Source organism: Haliotis cracherodii, unplaced genomic scaffold (genome assembly GCF_022045235.1).
Source record: "Haliotis cracherodii isolate W230 unplaced genomic scaffold, xgHalCrac1.p SCAF_22, whole genome shotgun sequence".
Classification (NCBI taxonomy): domain Eukaryota; kingdom Metazoa; phylum Mollusca; class Gastropoda; order Lepetellida; family Haliotidae; genus Haliotis; species Haliotis cracherodii.
In genome coordinates, this window is record NW_027266278.1 from 7,664,437 (window position 1) to 7,686,793 (window position 22,357).

General features: G+C 42.1%; 1 protein-coding gene across 1 annotated transcript; it reads left to right on the forward strand.

The window, feature by feature from the left end:
* Positions 1 to 2,801: 2,801 nt before the first annotated feature.
* LOC139471201 (spermidine synthase-like) lies at positions 2,802 to 22,357 on the forward strand. The gene is made up of 8 exons (XM_071253485.1): positions 2,802 to 2,979; positions 8,419 to 8,539; positions 9,677 to 9,769; positions 11,912 to 12,065; positions 14,366 to 14,449; positions 16,172 to 16,389; positions 19,807 to 19,929; positions 20,857 to 22,357. Exons 1-8 carry the CDS (start codon positions 2,849 to 2,851, stop codon positions 20,872 to 20,874), a joined length of 942 nt encoding a protein of 313 aa, XP_071109586.1. The 5' UTR covers positions 2,802 to 2,848; the 3' UTR covers positions 20,875 to 22,357.

Here is a 22,357-nt window from a genome sequence, read left to right on the forward strand (position 1 = left end):
CAGTAATACTTCAAATACGTCAAAAGTTGAAACGTATGAATTTAATACCATCCAACGGTCCACCTTTAGAATTCAGGCGTCCGTCCCACAAAATTATCGTAGCGTTAAGGTTATCGCAACTCATATACTTTAACTTAGACCAACGACTGTCGTAGCGCTACAGCACGATCGCCTTGTGGAACGGGGCCTTGCACCTCAAAGTTTACAATCACGTCACTGTACCCGATGACGTAATTTGTGGAATTTTGTTGCAAGATCCTTCGGCGAAACAATGGCATGTGACGTCAGCCTAGCAACAAGGTTGCTGGGGTCATCGAGTGTGCTTAAGCTCCTCTCAGTGATCTATCATCTCCACACACAACGTCGTTGAATAAGCGAAGGGATGTTGAGAGCTTTCAATATTTGTTCGTGAAACGTGTTCCGAGAGTACATAAGCACGCGTTTTGGTATTACACAATGTATGTTTATTAAACGGGTGATCTCTTCACGGGCAAGTAATAAAGTCAGTTTGTCTATAATCAGGCCCAATATGTATTTTGACTGAAAATTTCAGTCAATATGCATATTGACTGATTCACTCAGGTAAGGCATATTTTTTCTTAAATTTTCATTCATTTATTATTGCCTGAAAAATAGGACCGGATTTTAGACAGACTGGCTAAAATGAATAAGACTGCATAATCTAATCCTCCTCAATTTAATTTGGATCTATTTTGATCTTATCAAGATCAAAGTAACTTATGTAAGAAATTAAAAATGTTTTCACAATGAATTGATTGATTCTCCACCCCTTTACGATCCATTCACATAAGCCACTTTCAGCGGCTACATTTTTCAGTACTGATTCAAAAGCGAACTCACCGTTGTGTCGTCACTAGTCATGCTTATTCCTCTATCGTTCCTTACTATTATCCACATCATCCTTACAGTGTTCCCTACCACACTTTTCTGTCACAAAAATCACCCGACGAATCATTAAATACCATATCATTCATGCGCACTCGCGAGTTTGACGTCTGACGTCTGACGCCTGGAGCCGTTTTCAGTTCGCGGCATATCGGCTCATTCCTCACCACCCGGTATCTTGTAGAATGGCATCGGGATCATTTGTAAGTGTCCGTAGACTAAAGTCACGAGACACCATGCCCACCCGTAACCTTCGTAAGTGTCCGTCACCTATTCGACCCTTTTCGTTCAGTTCCGTAACGTCATAGGCATGACTAGGTAAATTTGCACTAAGTTTAACAGTGTGGACGTAGCTGAGTCGGTTAGCTATCAGGCTAACATTCCGAAGGTCGCGGGTTCGCGTCCGACGGATTCTCACTAAAACTGGTTGCTTGTCTTGTGACATGTAACCTACGGCAGAGATCGTCCTTACGAGAAGTTGTGGTACTGTATTCTAAAGGTGCTCCAAGGAGGGCAGTTGAAAAGAGCGAGGGCTTCTGCAAATGATAATGTCCTGAAAAATAGCGTTACCGTTATCATAGCTAAAATGGATGGAATTTGTTATCAAATAAAAAGAAACAACAATATCGATTTTGAAACATTTACTGCAATCAACACGAATGTCACTGACCCACTTTTACAAATATGGAAACGTCAAAGAACAAACCAGATGACGTCACTATTGAACGTGACCTTTCCCTATTCTATGACGTCACCTAACAACGGGCGTGATAATGGCCCGTCTTCAAGGAAGTTAGTGGCCCGGTGATATAAGGGTATAACGCTATTTTTCAGGGCATTATCATTTGCAGAAGTCCGAAGTCTCCCATTAACTGCCCGACGAAGGAGTGCAGTTGAAAAGACCTAGGGTTTTTCCAAACGATATTGCCCTAAAAAAGAGCGTAATGGCCCGTCGCCAAGCAAGGCATTATCATGTTACAATGGCCCGCTGATTTCTGATAACATGCGGGCGGTTTAATGATAATTCTATCCACTTTAGCTATAAAGGAAAATATATTAAGAAAATATATTGGATAGCGAAACTGTTCTCTCTGTAACCAAGTTTCTGTCAAATGCTCTGTCAAATGTTCTGTCAAACAGTTTACCTATCTATGTCTTAATCAAAACCCCTCACGTAACTGAGAGTATGTGATAAATCCATTGCACTTCAGCCATTAGACCTCTTATAATGAATCAACATCTACTCTTTGAGTAATAAACAGCATCCATACTAGGGCTGGGACGATTCCAAATTTACTACCCGGGGACCCACCACCCTATTACCCGACCCTACCCGGGTACCCGCTGTAGGTATTTAGAGATAGGTACAAACTATCCGATTTGGAAAAGTTTGACCTTAGCCCCGGCAAATTGTATTTAGACACGCGTGTAAAACGATCTGGTCATGCATACACTGAAGTTTACTGCATGAAGTTTTATCTTAATTCAAACATATAAAAGTCAGAAGGTATGGGTGCATTGTCAGAAAGAAATGGGAACATTAGTGACTTATAGTGTAACCATAGAATTTTAGATGATTTTGTCATTAAACAGTATATCACGGGTCCGGGTAGTCCTGTGGGTATCCGGGTCCTACTCAGGACCCACCCGACCCGAGTACCCGAGTTAGCCGTCTCAGTCTTAATCCACTCACTCATGCACGCGTCACAGTTGGAACGATGCTAAAACACGGAGAGAACACGCCAGTCAACGTAGATACAAGCTCCTTCCCAGCGCGTGACACCTTCGTTACACTCTCGGTATAGAGAGCTCCCCGAACGGGCTATCGCTGCGAGGAGCTTGAACGAAGATTTATAACAAAGGGAGGTAACTCTATTTCCCACCCACGTGTATTTCCTGTGTGGACCACGAGGTTGACTTACCGACAACTCACGCTGCACTAATGGATCATCTAAAAGACGGATGGTTTAGCGAACTGAGCGAGCTGTGGCCTGGACAATGCATGTCACTTCAAGTGGAGAAGATCCTTTTCCATGAAAAGTCCAAATATCAGGATGTATTGGTATTTAAAAGGTTTGTTTATAAATCGAGTGTGTGTAGATCGATAAGGGCGCATTTTCTCGCACGAACTAACAGCTTGGCAGTGTCAGTATAATGACATTTGTTTCGAAATTGACAGTGACAACCTACATATATGCAGCTATTAAGTCAGACGAAGGGCGAACGATAAGAACCGCTTATCTATTCGGCACTGGGAAAATTACTCCGACATACCTGCTACAAGGCCTATCTGTTTATACCTCAACAGGTTACTGCTAGCAGGCCAGTCGACTGTTACCACTTATGTAACGTTTTTTTTTTTTTGTTTTACGCTGCACTCAGCAATAATCCAGCTATATGATGGCAGTCTGTAAATAATCGAGTCTGGACCAGACAATCCTGTGATTGACATCATGAGCATCTATCCACGCAATTGGGATGAGATGACATTCAGCAAGCCTGACCACCCAATCCCATTAGTCGCCTCTTAGAGGGTACTTTTTCATTATGCAGTAATTTTTCTTCTTTTCCAATAAAATCCGGGCGAAAATATTTTTGGGTCGCAAAATTGTTTCACAAAAATGACAAATGAATTTTTCAACAAATATTATAATATTATCACCAGGTTATTTTACCTACATTTTTCTACACAATTCATCAATACTTTTGGGCAATATTTGATATTCCTACACAAGTACATTTCATAAATACCTTTCATTTCAGGATGTTCTGTTTCAGGGTGAAATTACAATATTTAGTTTATTAGATAAGGTATAATTTAACTTGCATTGTCTATTGTAACTAGTATATAGCTTAGGGCACAAATAACTGTACATTATAACAGGTTAACATAACATACTATATATATACACTGTAAATGTCTAATTAGCCTTAGGGATCACTGTATTATCTATTGTTTTAAGTCAGCAGGCATCCCTCATCGGGGCCATTATTACAAAGGGTGCTATTGGTGTCATGGATACAGTCTAGGAAATATGTCAGTTGTACATTTATATAACCATTCTATTGTATGTCAGGTATCTATAGGTCATAATCATTGTTTTAGGATTATATATTAGGGACCAAATTGTAACATAGTTCTTTTAGAGTAACAGTTAGGCTTAGAATTAGTCGGAACTCAGCTAGGGCATTCTATTATTCTCACATGAGGCCTAGAGTTGAAGATGTTCTGTTTCTAGATCCCTTATTGTTTTTTATTTAATGTCTTAGAATAATATTTAAATTTGAGTTGTGTTCAATGTGTATGCGGCAATCTGATTGGCTGAAACCGTCCGCCATTTTTGCATTCATTTTCCAATGAACAAAGAAATCTGAAGCCATGCATCCAATGTTTTTCAATTGTGACATCAGCGGAAAAACAACTGTGACATCATCTGAATGCCATGGCTTGCAAAATAGATACTTTGCTGTCCAAGCCATTTTTCATGTCATGTCCTCGTTAATGCCGTAAAAAATTATAGAAACAAGCTACTTAGGTAACCAAATTTTATTATAAGCATTGAAAGTTGAATTTTTGGTGTTCATTGAGAAAAACCAATGTGCAAACCTTTGTAAGAATCCGCTACTGTGTCCCTACAATTTGTACCGTAGAATTTTTAATCCAAATTTTTTTATTCTGATACGATCGCACATTTCCTGCAATCCCGTAAATGATTGTACGTTTCTTAAACTTATCAAAGCGTGCGTGTGCCTCGGATCAAGAGGAAGCCTAGCTGTGCACTGTTCCAGCTTTTCATCGTCTTTGACAAAGCTCAACACACATTATTTTCAAATTCACCTCCATTGCTGTCAATCTTTCATCCTTCAGCCATGGGAAAAGCTGTAAAGTTGAATGTAAATTTAAAATTTCGATTCGAAACGATTCCTAAATCTGTCCTGATGGGACATGGGACTTTTAATTCTGCTTTCGTTTCATCCTGACAATTTATATTTAAAAACCGAGTAAAATCTCAAATTGCTAAACATTCTAGACTGGTCCCCTGTATCAGTTGTGCAGCCTGCTTTCTGTGGGGAAGCATTTGGGTCTTGAAGACAGGCTGATTTTGACCATTTTAATCATTTTACGATAAGCAGTAAATTATTTATTTACGTTAAGCAGGTTTTTTTGGTATTTTCCATTAAGCATTTACGATGAAATTAGATGAATTCTACGTTTATGGTAGTGTTTTAAGGGTGTTTTACGTTAAGCATTAAAACCAATCAGGACACAATCAGGAGTCTACCACTCATGTTACGAAAGAGAACAACAGGCTGAAATTGAGATTCATAATAGGCAAGCACAGTTACATTGTTTTGATGAGACCCACCTTTATGCATGTACATGCAACATCTGGCACTAACAGCTGTTAACCACTTGTGTAACGAAAAAAAACTGACAGCTATTGTAATAATCCTATACAGGCCTCAAGTGACAACTAAAACGGTCGCCAATGCGACCTAAATTTCAATTTGTCTGCTGTCTAAAATTCAGAGGTAGCCAAATGACTATCTTGAACAATATCTTATGGCAGCTAAATTCTATTGCTACACATCTGCAGACACAAAAATAAATAACAGCTGATCTTGGAAAAACATGTCTGCTAATATTTGTACTTGCAAATAATTTGTTCTTAACTCCTCCTGAGCGAAACACATATATATTAATGTAATTAGTTCTTCATTTTAGTTGACAATGCTCACTGGATAAGCAAGGACATGCCTTTATAATCTGGTAACATAAATTGCATCATTGTTCGTCATGTTCGAGTCACAAGTAACAAAAATCAAGTACAGTTTCCACTTACATACAATTGCAAGATTTATGCTATAACGTGTACATATTATAAAAGTTATTTCATAAAAGATGATTTCAAATGCTTTTGGCTACCTGCAATATTTGCTTGAATTCTTGATTTTACCACCGCCTCCGTGGTCTTGTGGTAGAGCGTCCGCCCGGAGAGCGGAAGGTCCGAAGTTCGATCCCCGGCCGCGTCATACCAAAACACGTTAATAGATGGTACTTGATGTTATCCTGTCTGGCGCTCGGCATTAAGGGGCTAAAACAAGGACTGGTCAGCTTGGAGTCAGTATACTGTGTCTGAGTAGGGTATTCATGTCAAACTGCGGCATGGTATCTCAGTGAGCTAGCACTATAAATCGGCATCAGTCCGGACTAGTACAAGCAGCCACACACACCCGTGCATGCACGTAGCTATATTAGTGCAATAATCTTGGACGCGACGTTAAACCCAATTTCACCTCACCTCACCTCTTGATTTTACCCCTGGCTACCAGGAAAAAACACTACTATGTAAAGATTTAAACTTTGAGGCCTTCTAGGGGGCCTATATGGTGTTTAGGCAAGGGGAGTTTAATTGTACATTATGAGATATTATTGATAGAGAATTTTATCAAAGTATCTCACATGATCAAATATTTCAAGACGTGTTAATAGTTTCAAATGAGACATAAACAGTGTTCCCGCTGGCTTTTGAAACTGCCAGTCCTTGTGGACTGGCTACTCTAAAAATTACCATTCCCCCTAAATTTACCAGTCTCAACTTTCAACAAATAAAAAAACCATGAAAATTATTTGGTTTTAATTCTTTCAACATCATGTTCAGTGCAATCACATCATCTCTGAAGAAACCTAGTTAGATCTATACATCATTCACACAACCTTCAGTCACAATTTTCTCTTTTTGTTTTAATATTTCAAGACGAAGTTGCTAGAAATGGATATTTAATCTATAAACAGACAAGGGGAACCCTGATGGTAACAGACCAACTGACTTTGTTAAAAAAATGTACTTATGTGAATATCACCGATGTTTTGTTCAACAACAAAGATTAATAGGGTACTTTATTTGCTGGTCCGCAGGGACTGGCAGTCTCAAGAATTACCGCTCCAAGTTAATTTTACCGGTAAAAAACTGGTAATTACTGGTATATGGAAACACTGAAGTTGTAGAAGATTGTTTAACTTAAATTAATACAATCCTTTAGTTTTGTCACAGAAATCTGAGTCAACCACAATCTGTGTCAGCAGTGTTTGAAATTAAGGGGGTTCTAAAGGTTTGCGGGGCAGTCAGGTAGCCTAGTGGTTAACGTTAACGTCGAAGACCCGGGTTCGATTCCCGACATGGGTACAATGTGTGAAGCCCATTTCTGGTGTTCCCCGCCGTGATATTGCTGTAATATTGCTAAAAGCAGCGTAAAACCATACTCACTCACTCACTCTAAGGGTTTGCTCCCACAGTGTTTCATAATTTAAATTGGGACACCCTAGACTAATTCTTTCATTTTTTTAATGTTAGAATTATGCAAGGAACCCGTGAATTACATGCTTTAATCTTCCACTGATTGGATGTGGCACCTACACATCTTGGGAGCCAGAGATGATGGTTGAAAAATGTCTGAAATTCTGCTAGTCCTTAATTAGGGTACCTTTAGCTATTGAAGGGATTGGGTGGTCAGGCTCGCCGACTTGGTTGATGCATGCCATCGTATCCCAATTGCGTGGATCAATGCTGATGATGTCAATCACTGGATTGTCTGGTCCAGACTCAAATGTTTACAGACCGCCGTCATATAGCTTGAATATTGCTGAGTGTGGCGTTAAACAACAAACAAACAAAGTAAAAAACTTAGGTTACCTTGGATATTACTAAAACTGATCTGGGTTAGCAGGCTTCTGCTAATTTCCATCCATTGTAGCAGCATTTTCTATCCATAGTCATTAACTATATCCTATCTTTCAGTTCATTTAGTTCCAAATATGTGCACACGGTAAATTTGTTTCAATCACATAAAAGACCAAAACATAAAGCACATGTTCAAGAGATGGTTAGGCATGGACCTACTGCTTTCAAGCTAGATTGATTTAAGTGAAAAAACTCATGCAGTATTTCTTGTCATAAAAGGCGATTATACTTGCCGTAAAAGGCGACTATGCTTGTCACAAAAGGCAACTATGCTTGTCGTAAAAGGCGACTATGCTTGCTGTAAAAGGCGACTATGCTTGCCGTAAAAGGCGACTATGCTTGCCGTAAAAGGCGACTATGCTTGTCGTTAAAGGCGACTATGCTTCCTGTAAAAGGAGACTATGCTTGCTGTAAAAGGCGACAATACTTGTCACAAAAGGCAACTATGCTTGTCGTAAAAGGCGACTATGCTTGTCGTTAAAGGCGACTATGCTTGCTGTAAAAGGAGACTATGCTTGCTGTAAAAGGCGACTATGCTTGCCGTAAAAGGGATATGGTGGTCAGGCTCGTTGACTTGGTTGATGCATGTCATCAATCCCAATTGTGTGGATCGATTCTCATGAATCACTGGATTGTCTGGTCCAGACTCAATTATTTACAGACCGCCGTCATATAGCTGGAATATTGCTGAGAGCGGCGTAAAACAACAATCCAACCAACCAATTTAATGAGATTGGAATGAAAACATTCCAATGGTGTGTGTTTACAGTAAGACGTATGGCAATGTCCTGGTCCTGGATGGTGTGATACAGGCCACAGAGAGAGACGAGTTTTCATATCAGGAAATGCTTGCACATTTACCCCTGTGTTGTCACCCAAATCCAAAGAAAGTAAGTTCTTAAATATCTTTTGTTTGTTTGTTGTTAAACGCTGCACTCAGGAATATTCCAGCTATATGATGTTGGTCTGTAAATAAGCAAGTCTGGACCAGACAATCCAGTGTCTGACATCATGAGCATCGATCCACGCAAGCTAGATACCATGACATGCATCAACCGAGCCTGACCACCCGATTAAGCTGTTTCCAGCTGAATTCGTCCCAATTCTCCCATTCACAATCCAAATCTGATCCGATTTGTATCTTCCGCGTGGTAAAAAAACGACCGAATCCGCCCTGACAGCATCCCGATACTCCCTATGCGATCTGACAGTGAACAGACAAAGACGATTTGCATTCGGCAAGATCGGGACGCAATCTGGATAAGAAATGGAAATTTACAATTTCCCCAAAACATGCCCGTTCATCACGACAGCGTCCCGATCCACAGGACACCGTCCAGACAACGCAGGTCATTGTTATAATTATGATCTGATGCAGCAGAATCTGTCACGCAATAGTCACGATTGTAATCCAACTAGACAAAATCGGCTGAGTTTCCCGAATGTTACGGGACGCACTATACTGTCGGGAGTGCTTGGCCGACCTCTCTGGACCTTGCCCGATCCATAGGACACTGTTCCGAACGTATCCGACGGTGTTCAGACAATACTGGGACATTCCAGATTATTGAGGATAGTAATCCAACTTTTTCTCTTTTCACGTCGTGGCGCTGTCTGATCTGAACAGGAGCTATAATCGGCACTATGTGAACGCAGCCTACTAGGCGACTTGGATTGGGGGTCAGGCTCGGTGACTTGGTTGACAGCTTGTCATCATACCCTGCCTCTGTGGATTGTCACACGTGATATCAATCACTGGATTGTCTGGTCCAGACTTAATCATTTATTGGTTGCTGTCATGTAGCTTGAAAACTGCTGAATGTTGTGTTAAACAATAAACAAAATGAATCCTTGAAAAAAGAAGAAAAGACGTGTATGCTATTTTTTTGAATGATTTCTCGATCAGTGAGTGAATTTGTTATTTTGTACATTTTACCAGCAAACTTGTTTGCGATACTGCTGTAATGAGGACAATAATATAGAATTAAAGTGATGACAATAAAAAGAAGTGGATTTTCTTTCTGCAGGTGTTGATCATCGGTGGGGGAGATGGGGGTGTGGCCCGTGAGGTCCTGAAACACCCCGAAGTCGAATCAGTTGACATGTGTGAAATCGATGAGGTAAGCATGTCCACTTGTGTATTGCTCTATTAGGGGACTGACCCCGAGGTCGAATCAGTTGACATGTGTGAAATCGATGAGGTAAGCATGTCCACTTGTGTATTGCTTTATTAGGGGACTGACCCCGAGGTCGAATCAGTTGACATGTGTGAAATTGATGAGGTAAGCATGTCCACTTGTGTATTGCTCTGTTAGGAGACTGACCCCGAGGTCAAATCAGTTGATGAGGTAAGCATGTCCACTTGTGTATTGCTCTATTAGGGGACTGACCCCGAGGTCGAATCAGTTGACATGTGTGAAATCGATGAGGTAAGCATGTCCACATGTGTATTGCTCTATTAGGGGACTGACTCTGAAGTCGAGACAGTGGACATGTGTGAAATTGATGAGGTAAGCATGTCTTCTTGTGTGTTGCTCTATTAGGGGACTGACCCCAAGGTCGAATCAGTTGACATGTGTGAAATCGATGAGGTAAGCATGTCCACATGTGTATTGCTCTATTAGGGGACTGACCCTGAAGTCGAGACAGTTGACATGTGTGAAATTGATGAGGTAAGCATGTCTTCTTGTGTGTTGCTCTATTAGGGGACTGACCCCATGGTCGAATCAGTTGACATTCATGAAATTGATGAGGTAAGCATGTCCACTTGTGTATTGCTCTGTTAGGAGACTGACCCCGAGGTCAAATCAGTTGACATTCATGAAATTGGTGAGGTAAGCATGTCCACATGTGTATTGCTCTATTAGGGGACTGACCCCATGGTCAAATCAGTTGACATTCATGAAATTGATGAGGTAAGCATGTCCACATGTGTATTGCTCTATTAGGGGACTGACCCCATGGTCGAATCAGTTGACATTCATGAAATTGATGAGGTAAGCATGTCCACTTGTGTATTGCTCTGTTAGGAGACTGACCCCGAGGTCAAATCAGTTGACATTCATGAAATTGATGAGGTAAGCATGTCCACTTGTGTATTGCTCTGTTAGGGGACTGACCCTGAGGTCGAATCAGTTGACATGTGTGAAATCGATGAGGTAAGCATGTCTTCTTGTGTATTGCTCTATTAGGGGACTGACCCCAAGGTCGAGACAGTGGGCGTGTGTGAAATCGATGAGGTAAGCATGTCTTCTTGTGTATTGCTCTGTTAGGGGACTGACCCCGAGGTCGAATCAGTTGACATGTGTGAAATCGATGAGGTAAGCATGTCCACATGTGTATTGCTCTATTAGGGGACTGACCCTGAAGTCGAGACAGTTGACATGTGTGAAATTGATGAGGTAAGCATGTCTTCTTGTGTGTTGCTCTATTAGGGGACTGACCCCAAGGTCGAATCAGTTGACATGTGTGAAATCGATGAGGTAAGCATGTCCACATGTGTATTGCTCTATTAGGGGACTGACCCTGAAGTCGAGACAGTTGACATGTGTGAAATTGATGAGGTAAGCATGTCTTCTTGTGTGTTGCTCTATTAGGGGACTGACCCCAAGGTCGAATCAGTTGACATGTGTGAAATCGATGAGATAAGCATGTCCATTTGTGTATTGCTCTATTAGGGGACTGACCCAGAGGTCGAGATAGTTGACGTGTGAAATCGATGAGGTAAGCATGTCCTCTTGTGCATTGCTCTATTAGGGGACTGGCCCTGAGGTTGAGACGGTGGACGTGTGTAAGATCTATAATGTAAGCATGTCCACCTGTATATATCTATATAAGGAATTAACCATTTATGATTATTCTGGGGAGGTTGCTGGGAGTTTTCTTAGAAACAAATTTTTTTTTCAGTAGCAGTTTCAAGACATACTGTTTTTCTCTCCAGAAGGAGGAACCAAAATCTTTTTCTTTTTCCCGCCACATTGAGTTCAGAACATCTAGTATGCCTATTAAACAGTGTTTTTTTTGTAAAATCATTACAAAATTAATGCTATTCAGAAGTTTCTTGAAGATATTTAAAAAAAATAGAACAAATCCCAGATCCAAACTATCAACGATTGTTTTTATTGGCTCTGACAGGCCATTCATTTACAGGCGACACTCATCAGTATGTTAGCTATATCACATATGACTTGAATACTGATGATGGTGGCGGACAGGAAAGTTATTGTAATTCTAGATCATTGTACATGATGTTTATTTTTCAGAAAGTTATAGAAGTAAGTAAAGAATATTTGCCAGAGATGTCAAGCAGCTTCGCTAATCCCCGCTTGAATCTCCACATCCATGACGGCTTTGACTTCATGGGCAAACACCACGGGGAGTTTGACGTCATCATCACAGACTCCAGTGATCCTATAGGTGAGACAACTGGGTTAACTCAGGGAAGATGTGTAGTCATCTTCCCAAGGCAAGAGAGTTAACTGACTATAAAAGTCCAGTTACCACCCTTGCCGAACTAGGCTGGTATTATGGAGTTACATTTTGGCTGGACTAACAAGTCTGTGCATAGTCAAAACGAAACGAAATAGAAATCTGCTTCGTATAGTCTGTCATGCAGATTTCAGTCGATTGCAGGATTTGCAAAGCATATGCACCACCAACTAGTCTACAGATATTTACCAAATCTTTTAATGTTTTTAATCAAGGTGCTCACGTGATTTGACGAGATTTTATTTTAATAAATATTTATCACAATATAGATCTTGATTATCGATCAGTTTGTCCTGACTGGGCGCCGACATTTTGGTTGAAGTGGAATCTGATTGGTCTGCAGGAAAGGCTTAGAAGGGACTAATAGCCACTAGTGGCACTACAATCGAGCCCAGGAATTCCAGCCTAGTTCGGCAAGGGTGGAAACTGGACTTTAAGAGTCGGGAAGATGATGTGTAGTTGGCAGTAGCTCTGTGTGCTGCTTGCAGTGCACAGGATGGAGTGATGTCTCGGGACACTGACACTTGATGGCTGGTTGTGTTGTCAGGTCATACTGGTGGTTGTGTGCATCCACACACTACACTTCCACTGCTCTGTTGAGACCCGTGAAGATTCCGGGGTAGAATAGGTCTTCAGCAACGCGTGCTTGCCGTTAAAGGTGACTATGCTTGTCGTTAAAGGCGACTAACAGGATCGGGTGGTCAGGCTCGCTGACTTGGTTGATGCATGTCATCGATCCCATTTGCGTGGATCGATGCTCATGATGATAATCACTGGATTGTCTGGTCCAGACTTGATTATTTACAGACCGCCGTCATATAGCTGGAATATTGCTGAGTGCGGCGTTAAACAACAAACCAACCAACCAACTAACTGTTCTGTTGATTGTCATGTTGCACCTCGTCCTTCTGTTTTCTTATCCATCCATTACCATCAGTCCATATCTTTTTGTATTTCTGTAATCATTATATTTTCGAACATCCCCAACTTTTTTTGAAAGTATATATCATTATCTTGATTATACTTTTGAGTTGAAAACCCAATCAATGAAACCTTGGATTTTGTGGTTGCAATGTGACAGGGTTCTCTGGCATGTAACATGTGACTGTGCTGTAGTAGATGTATTGCTGGTTAGGGCTGTGCTGTAGTAGATGTATTGCTGGATAGGGCTGTGCTGTAGTAGATGTATTGCTGGATAGGGCTGTGCTGTAGTAGATGTATTGCTGGATAGGGCTGTGCTGTAGTAGATGTATTGCTGGATATGGCTGTGCTATAGTAGATGTATTGCTGGATAGGGCTGTGCTGTAGTAGATGTATTGCTGGATAGGGCTGTGCTGTAGTAGATGTATTGCTGGATATGGCTGTGCTATAGTAGATGTATTGCTGGATAGGGCTGTGCTATAGTAGATGTATTGCTGGATAGGGCTGTGCTGTAGTAGATGTATTGCTTGATAGGGCTGTGCTATAGTAGATGTATTGCTGGATAGGACTGTGCTGTAGTAGATGTATTGCTGGATAGGGCTGTGCTGTAGTAGATGAATTGCTGGATAGGGCTGTGCTATAGTAGATGTATTGCTTGATAGGGCTGTGCTGTAGTAGATGTATTGCTGGATAGGGCTGTGCTGTAGTAGATGTATTGCTGGATAGGGCTGTGCTGTAGTAGATGTATTGCTGCATAGGGCTGTGCTGTAGTAGATGTATTGCTGGATAGGGCTGTGCTGTAGTAGATGTATTGCTGCTGGAGCTGTGCTGTAGAAGATGTATTGCTGGATAGGGCTGTGCTGTAGTAGATGAATTGCTGGATAGGGCTGTGCTGTAGTAGATGAATTGCTGGATAGGGCTGTGCTGTAGTAGATGTATTGCTGGATAGGGCTGTGCTGTAGTAGATGTATTGCTGGATAGGGCTGTGCTGTAGTAGATGTATTGCTGTGCTGTAGTAGATGTATTGCTGGATAGGGCTGTGCTATAGTAGATGTATTGCTGGATAGGGCTGTGCTGTAGTAGATGTATTGCTGGATAGGCCTGTGCTGTAGTAGATGTATTGCTGTGCTCTAGCAGATGTATTGCTGGATAAGGCTGTGCTGTAGTAGATGTATTGCTGGATAGGGCTGTGCTGTAGTAGATGTATTGCTGGTTAGGGCTGTGCTGTAGTAGATGTATTGCTGGATAGGGCTGTGCTGTAGTAGATGTAACAACTGTAGTTTTTTAGTTCACAATTCTGGTTTCAGGCCCTGCATCGTCACTGTTTGAGAAATCCTACTATGAACTAATGAAGAAGGCCCTCAGACCGGGAGGCATCCTCTGTAGTCAAGGTGAGTCCCACTCCTATCTGTAGTCAGGGTAGCCCTCCTCTACTCTGTCCTCCAGTCAAGATGAGTATGACTGTCCTTTGTCCTCAAATTGAGTTCTCGGTCCTCTAGTCAAGAGGAGTCCAATTGTCCTATGTCTTCTAGTCAAGGACAGTGCTTCTCTCCTCTGTCCTCTAGTCAAGGACAGTGCTTCTCTCTTCTGTCCTCTAGTCAAAGACAGTGCTTCTCTCCTCTGTCCTCTGGTCAAGGATAGTGCTTCTCTCCTCTGTCCTCTTGTCAAGGGTAGTTCTTATCTCCTCTGTCTTCTAGTCAAGGACAGTGCTTCTCTCCTCTGTCCTCTAGTCAAGGACAGTGCTTCTCTCTTCTGTCCCCTAGTCAAGGACAGTGCTTCTCTCCTCTGTCCTCTGGTCAAGGATAGTGCTTCTCTCCTCTGTCCTCTTGTCAAGGGTAGTTCTTATCTCCTCTGTCCTCTAGTCAAGAAGAGTCCAATTGTCCTCTGTCCTCTAGTCAAGGACAGTGCTTCTCTCCTCTGTCCTCTAGTCAAGGGTAGTTCTTATCTCCTCTGTCCTCTAGTCAAGAAGAGTCCAATTGTCCTCTGTCCTCTAGTCAAGGACAGTGCTTCTCTCCTCCGTCCTCTAGTCAAGGATAGTGCTTCTCTCCTCAGCCCTCTAGTCAAGAAGAGTCCAATTGTCCTCTGTCCTCTAGTCAAGGACAGTGCTTCTCTCCTCTGTCTTCTAGTCAAGGATAGTGCTTCTCTCCTCAGTCCTCTAGTCAAGAAGAGTCCAATTGTCCTCTGTCCTCTAGTCAAGGACAGTGCTTCTCTCCTCTGTCCTCTAGTCAAGGGTAGTTCTTATCTCCTCTGTCCTCTAGTCAAGAAGAGTCCAATTGTCCTCTGTCCTCTAGTCAAGGACAGTGCTTCTCTCCTCTGTCCTCTAGTCAAGGGTAGTGCTTGTCTCCTCTGTCCTCTAGTCAAGGGTAGTGCTTCTCTCCTCTGTTCTCTTGTCAAGAGTAGTCCTACTTTCCTCTAAAGCCAAGGTGAGTCCTACTTTCCTCTGTCCTCTAGTCGAGGGCTGTCAAACTGCCCTGTGTAGCCAAGGAGAGTCCATTTGTCCCATCCTTCGTAGTCCAGTCATTCAGTATTTGCCCCCTTTGTCTTAGACTGGTCCAACATCTGCTGGTTGTAGTAGGCAGCTTGATGGACTGGCTGGCCAGACTCGATGTTTAAAGAACCAAACAAACACAACCATTCAGAATGCCGTAGTAGCCTAATGGTTAGAAAATGTTTGTATATATATATATATATATATAGTGAACTCCTTGCTGCTTGAATATTATTATCATCTTTACTATGATATGTATTCTAAAAAAGAAAACACATGTTTAAAGTGATCATTAATGTTCATTGAAAGGGGGCACGGGTGGCCCAGTCGTCTAAGGCACCGCGATTCGCTGTGCAGAGTTGCGTCCCTTGGCCACGCCAGAAACCTATGATTGTGGGTTCGATTCCCGGTTCGCCCCCATTATGTTTCTAGGTTTGTCAGCCCCATACCCGTGCTCGTGGGTTTCATCGAAGTGGTAAACGTCTGAGACCTGCATCACTTCGGGCTTTGCTCCCACATTAAGCTGACACGCCGTGATATAACTGGAATAATGTTAAAAGTGGCGTTAAACCAAACTCACTCACTCACTCACTCACTCACTCATTGAAAAGACATTTGATTGCAGGGGAGTGTGTGTGGCTCCATTTGGAACTCATCCGGAATATGCTGGATTTCTGTAAGACCATCTACCCCTCAGTCAGCTACAGCTACACTACGATACCCACGTACCCCAGCGGCCAGATCGGCTTTGTGATGTGTAGTCTGAACCCAGTAAGTATCCAGGCAACAATACCCACGTACCCCAGCGGCCAGATCGGCTTTGTGATGTGTAGTCTGAACCCAGTAAGTATCCAGGCAACAATACCAAAGTACCCCAGCGGCCAGATCAGCTTTGTGATGTGTAGTCTGAACCCAGTAAGTATCCAGGCAACAATACCCACGTATCCCAGCGGCCAGATCGGCTTTGTGATGTGTAGTCTGAACCCAGTAAGTATCCAGGCAACAATACCCACGTACCCCAGCGGCCAGATCGGCTTCGTGATGTGTAGTCTGAACCCAGTAAGTATCCAGGCAACGATACCCACGTACCCCAGCGGCCAGAACGGCTTTGTGATGTGTAGTCTGAACCCAGTAAGTATCCAGGCAACAATACCCACGTACCCCAGCGGCCAGATCAGCTTTGTGATGTGTAGTCTGAACCCAGTAAGTATCCAGGCAACAATACCCACGTATCCCAGCGGCCAGATCGGCTTTGTGATGTGTAGTCTGAACCCAGTAAGTATCCAGGCAACAATACCCACGTATCCCAGCGGCCAGATCGGCTTTGTGATGTGTAGTCTGAACCCAGTAAGTATCCAGGCAACAATACCCACGTACCCCAGCGGCCAGATCGGCTTCGTGATGTTTAGTCTGAACCCAGTAAGTATCCAGGCAACAATACCCACGTATCCCAGCGGCCAGATCGGCTTCGTGATGTGTAGTCTGAACCCAGTAAGTATCCAGGCAACAATACCCACGTATCCCAGCGGCCAGATCGGCTTTGTGATGTGTAGTCTGAACCCAGTAAGTATCCAGGCAACAATACCCACGTACCCCAGCGGCCAGATCGGCTTCGTGATGTGTAGTCTGAACCCAGTAAGTATCCAGACCACGATACCCACGTACCCCAGCGGCCAGATCGGCTTTGTGATATGTAGTCTGAACCCAGTAAGTATCCAGACCACAATACCCACGTACCCCAGCGGCCAGATCGGCTTTGTGATGTGTAGTCTGAACCAAGTAAGTATCCAGACCACGATACCCACGTACCCCAGCGGCCAGATCGGTTTTGTGTTGTGTAATCTGGTAAACTGCGGCCTGCTCTTTCTCAGTTGTCTAGGGCCATAAAACCATCATAAATCAAGTCAACACACAGACATGCATACATGACACTGTACAAATGCAATAATCGCAACTGCGACGTTAAACGCCATTTCACGTCACTCACTTCACCTCAAAGGGGCACTGATCTAACGCAATTCCCCTGGACTGGTTGTTACCTTTGTTATTGTTTTTTCCCAGTGAGTACCCGGATGTATAGCAGAAATCTAGACTAGTTCGCGACCTCTGCTGCGCCATTCGTAAGCGCATTAGTCACTTTTATGGGTAGTAATAAGGGCGTATGGTCACATTGATCAACAAAATGAAATACAGTTTTCGAGATAATAAGGAAATGTAGGTATCTTTGTGGGTAGTATCGGTAATGGAAATGAAGTTTTGATAAGTCACTTGCTTGGTAATTTTGCGATTTTCGTTTACACACTTTGACTTGTATCACAAAGCACCGAATTCCAAACATTTTGATGTTGAATGTCATCACCAAGAGACTGAAAATGTTACGTTGAAAAGTACATTTCTATGCTGTTTGGCTTCTAATCCTACATGATAATCAGTTGTGATGTTTGTAGTCACTTTTGATCGTCTTAATCAATCTGGACAGATTTTTTAGTCAAAATGACTGAAATATTTACACATTTTATAAATTGCCTGAGAGAATCACATTTTACAAATTGACGGTAATCTATACACGCTTACAAAGGAAAAGACCTGTGAAAACAACGTCTATCGCGCATTGAAGAATTTCCCAACCAAGACGTAGAGAAACAAGAACGAATCGGTTCAAACGAAGGAAAACAAAATGCAAATATCATAATTACAACCTACCAAATTTATGTGTATAAATTTTAGGCAGCTTCCTTGTTCGAGGAATGTATCTGTGAATATCCACACAAAAGAACAATAACCCACTCGTCTGCAGCTGTACAAAGAAACTTATTCGATGTCACGTGTCTCTGTTACAATCAAATATTTTAAAATATGTATATCGTTTTGGGATATAATAACCTGTGTTCGTTTCTCAACTGATCACTTAGATTGTTTCAGGTGTTTCACATAGGTGTCAAGTCTCAAGGGTCGGCTGAGAAAGCCCACGTGACAACTATTTTCATAACGTCCACGGTTCCTAAAAAAATCCATTGAGTGATAGATAACAATGATCAATCAATCAACGTATTATCAGTTAACCCTTTGACCCTTTGACCAAAGTATGTTGTTTTTACATCGGCACTTCACGCCATGATATGAGTGTATTCCCTTTGTTTTAGTAAACCTAGACATGTAAACACTCACTCTTGACATATCCACTGTGCAAGATAACAGTGATTAATCAATCAACGTATTTTCTGTTAGTCCTTTGATGACTAGGAACGATCCGTTGATGTACAAAAAAAAGTAAATCAACTGATCATTCATCTCTTGGTTGGCTGCCACGTGCATATTACATAACACACATTTCACCTCTTCAAAACTGGATTTAGATGGAATAATTACCCTAGACACAATAAATGCCAAATGGGAACCTTTGTCAGGTAATCTAAGTGGTGCTACCACTAATTGTACCTGTAATAAATTCATTAACTGAGCATCAAGTAAATTACGACAAATACACAAGTGTAGGGTTATACAAGAAAACATGGATGACAACAAGGGAGTATTAATCGTATTATCGACGCAAGCCGAAATCCGAAAATGCTTTCACTGCATGGATACTTTTTAATAGAATTAAACTATAACCATCTGGGGTAGTTCCAAATGACGACATCCGATGAGCTCCGCCATTCTTTTTGTCTGTTTGTTGAGGCTGAAGAAATTAATTAACATGCGCCCTTTGTCGAAATCTTTATAGATCACAGTTAACCAATCAGTGTTTATGCAAAAATGCGTAAAACAAATATTGCCTTCAGCCTCCAAGTGTATTTAGCTGTCCTTGCAGACGGTAGCCCAGTCTCTGGTCACGCACAGTTGCGTTGGGTATCACTCGGGTACTTACTGGGGAAAAAACAATAGCAAAGGCAACAACCAGTCCCGGGGATTGCGTTAGATCAGTGCCCCTTTAAACTGTCTAGAATTGTACATAGCATAGAGTGTAGAATTGGTCTTCAGCAACCCATGCCGGCCCTAAAAGGCGACTATGCTTGTCGTAAGAGGCGACTAACGGGGTCGGGTGGTCAGCCTCGCTGACTTGGTTGATGCATGTCATCGACCCCAATTGCTTGGATCGATGCTGAAGATGTCAATCACTGGATTGTCTGGTCCAGACTCGATTTTTTACAGACCGCTGTCATATAGGTTGAATATTGCTGAGTGCAGCGTTAAGCAACAAACAAACAAACAATCATAGCATATTTTGTTTCTTCATGGAATGATTACTGTTCTTGCCAGGATATGAACTTTGAAGACCCCATCAATGCCCTGAGCCGGGAGCAGGCGGAGAAGCTCAAGATGAAGTATTACAACACTGCCATCCATAAAGCAGCGTTCGTACTTCCGGAGTTTGCTAGAAAGGTGAGTCATTCTTATCAGTGTCACAATATCACATTTACCCTGTGATAAGCTGTGGCATAACAAATACCCTGTGATAAGCTGTGGCAGAATATTTACCTCATGATAAACTGTGGCAGAAATTTTACCTCATGATAAACTGTAGCAGAACTTTTACCTTGTGATAAACTGTAGCAGAACATTTACCTCATGATAAACTGTAGCAGACTTTTACCTCATGATAAACTGTGGCAGAACTTTTACCCCATGATAAACTGTAGCAGAACATTTACCTTTTGATAAACTGTAGCAGAACATTTACCTCATGATAAACTGTAGCAGAACATTTACCTCATGATAAACTGTAGCAGAACTTTTACCTTGTGATAAACTGTGGCAGAACTTTTACCTCATGATAAACTGTGGCAGAACATATACCTTTTGATAAACTGTGGCAGAACATTTACCTCAAGATAAACTGTGGCAGAACATATACCTCATGATAAACTGTAGCAGAACTTTTACCTTGTGATAAACTGTGGCAGAACTTTTACCTCATGATAAACTGTGGCAGAACTTTTACCTCATGATAAACTGTAGCAGAACTTTTACCTCATGATAAATTGTAGCAGAACAGACTGCCTCTGTGGTCTAGTGGTAGAGGGTTTTCCCAGAAAGGAATGGCGGTGTTCGATCCCTGGCCGCATCAAACCAAAAGATGTTAATTAATTGTACTTGTTGTTACCCTGCCTGGCACATGGCGCTAAGGGTATAAAACATGGACCGGTCGGCCCGGAGTCCTTATACTGTGTCTGAATAGGGAATCTATGTTAAACTGCTGTATGGTATCTCAGTCCCAATAAACACAATAAAAGTCATGGCGTCTTACCCCATTTAACGTTACCTCATCGTGGGAACTGTTTTATTTTGTATATTCTCCTTTGATTTCAGGCTCTACGAGATGTATGATGTACATTCCTGATGTCCGCCAGCCAGTAACCATGGTAGCACAGGTTACCAATGGTATACGATGATGTTTATACCTCTACAGTTGTATATCACTGTTTAATCATGGCACATAGTTGGGGGAGGGATTGTTTTCGACATGTGTTTTTTGTTGCATATTTGTTATGTTTCTGTATTTTTAAAAAAACATGCGATTCCAGAACAGAATAGATTGCCAAATTGTGGATTGGTTGGCCAAACTGTTTGACATGGCTGTATAATCTTACTCTGATGGCTGGGTTGTTTGTCAATCTCAATATTATCTACACAATTTCGGTGACCTTTTTTTCCATTGTTCAGTTTTAAGATTTTAACTGGAGAACTTATCAAAATATTATTATTAAAAATGGCATAAACATAGTCTCGAATGGAAGTCTTTCAGATTGGCTTATATTGATTTCAGATGTCCTCAGGGGTAGCCTATTGGTTAAAGGGTGCGCTCGTCACGCCAAAGACCCGGGTTCAATTTCTGATATAGGTACAACGCTTGAAGCCCATTTCTGGTGTCCCCCGCCGTGATATTGCTGGAATATTGCTAAAAGCGGCTTAAAACCAAACTCACTCACTCACTCTCATTGTTCATTGTTCAGATGTCCTCAGATCTTTTTTTAGATTGTTGGCCTTGGTTTCTGTCACTGGTTTGGCAGACTAGGCACACACTACTTCCATGCTCGTTAGCGATAACTAAAGTGGGTATTTGTCGTAGTCAACACTTCATGTTTGTAAGCACTGTGCTCCAACAAAGCATATTGAATACAGAGCTGCCATTCAGTTTAGTCCCAGTTTTTACCAAAGATTCCAGAAAAGGCATGGTTCCAGCAAGGGGAGGGGTGGTCGGGTAGCCTTGTGGTTGAAGCTTTCGCTCGCGCTGAAGACGCATGTTCGATTCCCCACATGGGTACAATGTGTGAAGCCCATTTCTAGCGTTGAACGCCGTGATATTGCTGGGATATTGCTAAATGCGGCGTAAATGCTCACTCACTCCTACATGGCACATTGAATATAGCGCTGCCATTCAGTTGAGTCCCTGTTGACAAATATTCAAGAAATGGCATGGTTCAAGCAAGAGGGGACCCAGCACCCAGATTAATGTGTTCTCAGCCTAGTTCCCTCAAACAGCAGTGTTCCTTGTGTTGTAGCTTGTGTCATAGCTTGTGTCATGGCCATGTGGCTGCCTAATCCAGAGGTGGAGGCGTTAATCAAACAAACAAACAAACAAATAAACAGGTTGTGTTCACATAAACTTCATGCACAGTGTTTAGCTCATTAGCCTCACTTTTTGATGAAATGTTGACTATTTGTTATATGTTGGGGCCAGCGTGGTAGCCTAGGGGTTTGACGTTTGACCATACTCCTGTCAAAATCTATTTAGATACAATATAAACCGATCTGGTCATGCATACACTGACCGCCTCCATGGTCTAGTGGGTAGAGCGTCCGCCCGGAG

Coding starts and splice junctions, on each gene's coding strand:
- LOC139471201 (XM_071253485.1), top strand. CDS start 2,849: ATGGATCATCTAAAAGACGGATGGTTTAGCGAACTGAGCGAGCTGTGG. Junction 9,770..11,911: donor ACATGTGTGAAATCGATGAG/GTAAGCATGTCC, acceptor TTTATTTTTCAG/AAAGTTATAGAAGTAAGTAA. Junction 16,390..19,806: donor TGATGTGTAGTCTGAACCCA/GTAAGTATCCAG, acceptor TGTTCTTGCCAG/GATATGAACTTTGAAGACCC.